This window comes from Adelges cooleyi, unplaced genomic scaffold (assembly GCF_023614345.1).
Source record: "Adelges cooleyi isolate 19-005CV unplaced genomic scaffold, UGA_ACOO_1.1 ACOO_flye_CR_arks_rails_tigmint_CR_PRNA_651, whole genome shotgun sequence".
NCBI classification, from domain to species: domain Eukaryota; kingdom Metazoa; phylum Arthropoda; class Insecta; order Hemiptera; family Adelgidae; genus Adelges; species Adelges cooleyi.
The window spans coordinates 9,961,478-9,966,877 of NW_026096352.1; the positions used below are offsets into that span (position 1 = coordinate 9,961,478).

At 29.6% G+C, this 5,400-nt stretch overlaps 1 protein-coding gene across 2 annotated transcripts; it reads left to right on the forward strand.

Annotated features, from left to right (window-relative positions):
* Nucleotides 1-924: 924 nt before the first annotated feature.
* LOC126844298 (serine/threonine-protein phosphatase 2A regulatory subunit B'' subunit gamma-like) lies at nt 925-5,045 on the forward strand. 2 transcript variants are annotated; one of them, XM_050582393.1, is made up of 11 exons: nt 925-1,074; nt 1,188-1,291; nt 1,872-1,911; nt 1,990-2,102; nt 2,205-2,312; nt 2,376-2,503; nt 3,586-3,757; nt 3,819-4,007; nt 4,147-4,283; nt 4,365-4,578; nt 4,649-5,045. In XM_050582393.1, the coding sequence occupies exons 3-11, from the start codon at nt 1,878-1,880 to the stop codon at nt 4,910-4,912; spliced, it is 1,359 nt and encodes a 452-aa protein (XP_050438350.1). In that variant the 5' UTR covers nt 925-1,074; nt 1,188-1,291; nt 1,872-1,877; the 3' UTR covers nt 4,913-5,045. The 2 variants fall into 2 exon arrangements, with proteins under 2 accessions (XP_050438350.1, XP_050438348.1); XM_050582391.1 differs by lacking the exon at nt 1,188-1,291.
* Nucleotides 5,046-5,400: the final 355 nt, after the last annotated feature.

Consider the following 5,400-nt stretch of genomic DNA (forward strand, 5'->3'; position numbering starts at 1 on the left):
TAGTACAAGCAAAGAGAAGAATATCATAATTTTCACATTTTTTTTCTAAATATGGTATTTTATTTGTTAAGTATTTACTTTTTATATAGTATAATATGCGTTATAATGTATACTTATAACGCGTTATATATATATATATATATATATATATATATATATATATATAACTAGACTTGTTAGTTTTATTATTATGTAGATAATAAAAGGCGTCAAATTTCAATGAAATCTAAGAAGAAATTCGATATCAATTTGACCTTAAACTTAACGTTCCGTTTGTAACAGGGGTGATGAGAAGCCCGAAATTAACGCTGGTTATTGTAATTTTAAATTGTATTTTCGATTGGAAGCTATTACGAAAAACACGATTTTGTCTTTTTTAATTTACACTTATTAATAGGCATATATTATTAATTATAAGTAAATACTAAACGGAACTTACACCAACGGTCGATGGATTTTAAAAAACTAAAATAATTTATTAATTTATAACAATAAATATGCTACACGTATGTACACAGGTGTCTGTTTATTTGTTTTTACTTGTTTATTCACACTTTTTAATAAAGTGATTGACATAATATAAATCTGTAACCTATTCTAGAGTATGGATTAGGAAGGATGAAATATGGATTCTAAACATTACTTATACTAAATACTAATTATAATACCTAGTACCTACAATATTTCACTGTAAAGTCTGTGTTTTCCCTTAATTGGGTGAGTATTCGCCCTCAGACCTCATAGTTTAGGATTCAGGTTACTGGTATGTTGTATGACAAAGAACAAACACCTCTTTGGTTGTTAAGAATACAAATCATAACCATGTAACTGGTACATAAAGTAATAAACTGGTATCAATGAACTGGTATCGAGTTCCGTGATAAGAACAATACAAATAATGATACTGCGTCGTTGCCACTTTGCCAGATAACAAAACAAAACTTTAAACTACCAGTTGACTCGTAATTCGTAAATTTTGTTGTTAATTGTTTGACTTTGCAGTTCTTAGTATTAAAAGACTTTATAGAAGATGATTTGTTAAATTATATTAAAGATCTTTGTTCAAAATTAGAGGTTAGTAATTGTATACATTAAATTAATACCCGTAACAAGTATAAGTATGATGTAGAGTAATTTTATATTAATTTAATAATTTTCGGATTTATCCGTTTTATTTTTTTGTTGAGGTTTCGGAGCCCTTGTAGAGAGGTCATTTTCAGAATGTTACAGTCGCTGTTCCATTGGCACGACATGATATTGTGATATAAAATTAATACTTCAATCTATAAAGGCATTAATATATTTGTGATTTTATTTGTTTTAATACAAGTTTTGAAATATTGTATACTGTAATAATCTTTGTGAACTTATCTTAATTAAAACATATCTAATTGTTATAATGCATCTACTTATTCACACAGATGACACTAAATTGGTATTTAATAAACTTAACTTTATTTGTGTCATCTATGTCTTCAAAAAATGATTGCTTTAAACTATAGGAGAAAGTAAATAAAAACACTGCATCTCTCTTACTGCTAACATTTGTAAAAGTATAAACATCCTAATTACCAAAATATTTAAACTAAAAGATGTATATTGAGTGGTACTTATATGGGTTTTTTGATGATTTCTATTTAAAATTTCTATTTTTAAAGTTTTTTTTCTATTTTTTAATTGATTTTCAATAAGGAAAAAATATACTACAATTATTTGAGTTTTTTTAAATCCCTTTGTCTCCCGGTTTAAACAAGATATTTGGCATAAAGTTATGATTCCTAACAAATTTTCCAATCATTATGTACAACATTAAAATTTTTCTCATATTAATACAGATATTAAATGCAATAATAAACATTTTTTTATTTTAGGAAATAATGGAAAAATGTTTTGCTGAAGGTGCAGCATCGGGTAAACCACATCATTATTATTCTTTCTATCACTGTCTCTTTATAATTTTTAATATTGTTGATGTTAAATTCTACGCAGTTAAATTGGGTGCATTGTCAAAAACTGAAGAAGAATGGTTTCTAGAGTTCACAAAGAATGCAGGACTCTCATCAATATTTGAGCATCAGCGCTTGCCAGTATTTTTTTCTCCTGTATGTATATTGTATTGTGCATGCTTGTTAATTTTATTAATGAAACAACTAGAGTTTTACTGGGTCTTCATTTTTTTAATATTGTTTTATTTTGTTGATCAGCATGTTACTGAAGACGTCAATGCGTTCAAAGCACGTCTAAGGGCAGATGCTAGAGGTCGGTTTTTGAACAGGGAACTTTCAAAATTGCTGACCAGTGACGAACTTAAGGTGAACCTCTCTTGTTTTCAATGTATTCTGGTCATACTATAATGAATGTGTCTGTTATCACAGTACATGTGGACGCTTTTGCAAGACTATCATACGCCACCACCCGTCCACAGTTGTGGTGATAGCGAAAATCTTTATATCAACTATAGGAATTTTGTCAAAGTCAAGCAGAAACTCAGTGACAAATACGAGTAAGGCCTTACACCATAACAAATTACCTACTCTTACTTCTTTGGAAATAGTTAGTTTTTATAAAAACAATTAAACCAAGGGGCTTCCAATTTTTTTTTATACGGTGGGCCGAATTTGTAATACATTTCGATATTGCAGGCAGAGTTGGTCATTATTTTAATAATAACTTTTTAAATAACAGTTGATTATTCATGTAACCATAAAAATAATGATTAAATTAACTATTATATGTGATAAATTTCATTTTATCATGATTACTTTAACTATTTTCTATGATTCATTTTTTCAAACATGATTAATATTTAATCATTGTTATTCGAAGTTAATAATAATATATATATATATTTTTTTAATAATCCACTACATCATGGAATTTGGAAACCAAGATTCGGCCGAAGAAGGAACAACTAAAAGGCTTCAACACTTGAAATTCTTGTAACTTAAACAATAAACAGAGTATTAACATATTAAAAGATCCCATAAAGATATGAATCTGAAATGTAAGAATAATGTACAAAGCAGGAAAAATTAATAATGTGATTGGTGAAAAATCGGATAGATTTAAGAGAAAAGTGCAAGTTAGAAAATGGAAACAACAATGTGGAAGAAATAATCTAGAATATTACCAAGAATTTTGAGATAATCGGCGTAGAAAATGTAATGGCTAAAAGAAATAAGAGCAAGAAATGGATAACAGATGAAATATTATGTTTAATGAAGCAAAGCAGAATCATAAAAAAATGACACAGAAAGATATAAATAAGATACGGATTACTGCTACTTATACATCAAGGGAAAATAAAAAACAGATTACAATAATAGTTTATATTACTACTTAGAGTAAAATAACAGTGTGACATACACTAGTACAAATTTTTAAACTGAACAGATAAAGTGCGCCTGAGCCTAAAGGCTATAGCTAAAAATGTTATTTACATTGATCAGACAATGTTACAAGAGTGAATATCTACAAGTGTGTTTTTAAAAGAACTTAGTTTGCAACTTGACATTATTAAAGACATAATATTTACTTTATGACCACTGAGTTAAAGTTACATAATATATCTGGTTTTCTTTGCAGGATGTTTGTCAAGCCGAGCGTATTCCTGCAACTCCAAGACAATGGCAAAAACAAAGGATATTTGTCTATAGACACACTATTTAACTACCTTATGAAAAAAATTTGGGTTGACCAGACTAGGAATACTTTATCGCAGTACGACTTGACTGGGCTTGGTCATCTCACTGAAACGGTACCTATCTTAATTACGTTTCAGTAGTAATTATTATTTCACTGGTGATTTGTTTTTTAAGGATTTTGAAGCTTATATTTTGGATCTCATACCTTCACTCACCCAACTTAAAAAATTAGAGAAAACATTCTACGCTTTTTACTCGTGTATGGCTGTAAGAAAGTTTTTCTTCTACTTGGATCCACTGCGGACCGGTAAGATACGAATTGTCGACATCCTGTCCTGCGGTTTCCTTGACGATCTATTAGAGGTACTTGTGCATAACTACTATTACGAAACTGTTTTGCAAAAACAAAATAGGAAATGAAGAAAGATAAACAATGGCTTTTTTTAATACATTTAAAATAATTTTATTTGTTGTATTGATGCTTTTCAAATTTTCTCTATAGCTGCGTGAAGAGACCTGGTGTAAGGAGTCACAAAAGAAAAATTGGTTTTCTGTACCGTCAGCACTGCGCATATATTCCATGTATTTGGAATTAGATAAAGATCAAAATGGTCTGCTGAGTCGCGAGGAACTAGCCAGGTAAATTAATATTTTTTAGTTAAATATAGTCTTGGAAAGTTGGAATTATAGTTATATTGCTTAATTTATTACATTTTTTAGTTATAAGTCAGGTTCTCTGACATCTGCATTTTTGGACCGCGTGTTTCAAGTGGCATTCACATTTGATGGCCAAATGGACTACAAAGGGTATTTAAATTTTGTTTTAGCTACAGAAAACAGACAAGAACCTGCAGCATTGCGGTATCTATTCAAGTTCCTTGACATAAAAGATCAAGGGTACCTTGACTCATTCACAATTAATTATTTTTCTCGGGTAAGACCTAGATTGTAGCATTGTTTGTAATGCATTTGTAATCATATATATTTTATGATCTCACATGTAGGCAGTTGCTGATCGCCTGCCTCCACCGCAACTGGCTGATAGTGATCAACAACCATCCTCTGTATCATTGGATGACATCAAAGACGAAATATTTGACATGATCAAACCAAAACATCCCGAAAGGATAACTCTTAAAGATATAGTGCACAGTGGTATGGGTCGCACATTAATCAACATACTGATTGATGTCAATGGCTTTTGGTCGTATGAGTTCAGGGAAACAATTGCTGCCAACCGTTTCAATGATGCTAATGACAATGAATAATTAATTAAAAATAAAATAAACTCGGACTGACATATATTTATAGTATTATTTTATTGACTATGAAATTACATTTGCTTCGTTTTATACTTGTTAAAACTATAAAAAAAAAAAAATTAAAATGTTAAATCACTAATCTAGAGTACCTAATCCAGTGCTTGCGAATAAGAATTTATGTTAAGAGGGCGTCGAGCCGGTGATTTTCAGTGGTAAAAACATTTTTACGCCAACTGAAAAAAACTCTCTTAATTTTAGTTTTAGAGTAAAAGCACCCATTATAAAATTAAAAGAGAACAATATTCTAGAGGGCAAAATGGTGCGTTTTTAAAAAAGAATCCATTTTTTGAAAAGTTACAGTTGTTTAAAAATGTTAAAATGGCTGTTATTTCTAAACTATGTATTGAGCGTTATACTTGGAACAATGAAAAAAACGTACCGTCTTGCCCTCCGGAATATTGCTCTCTTTTAATTTTATAATGGGTACTTTTATT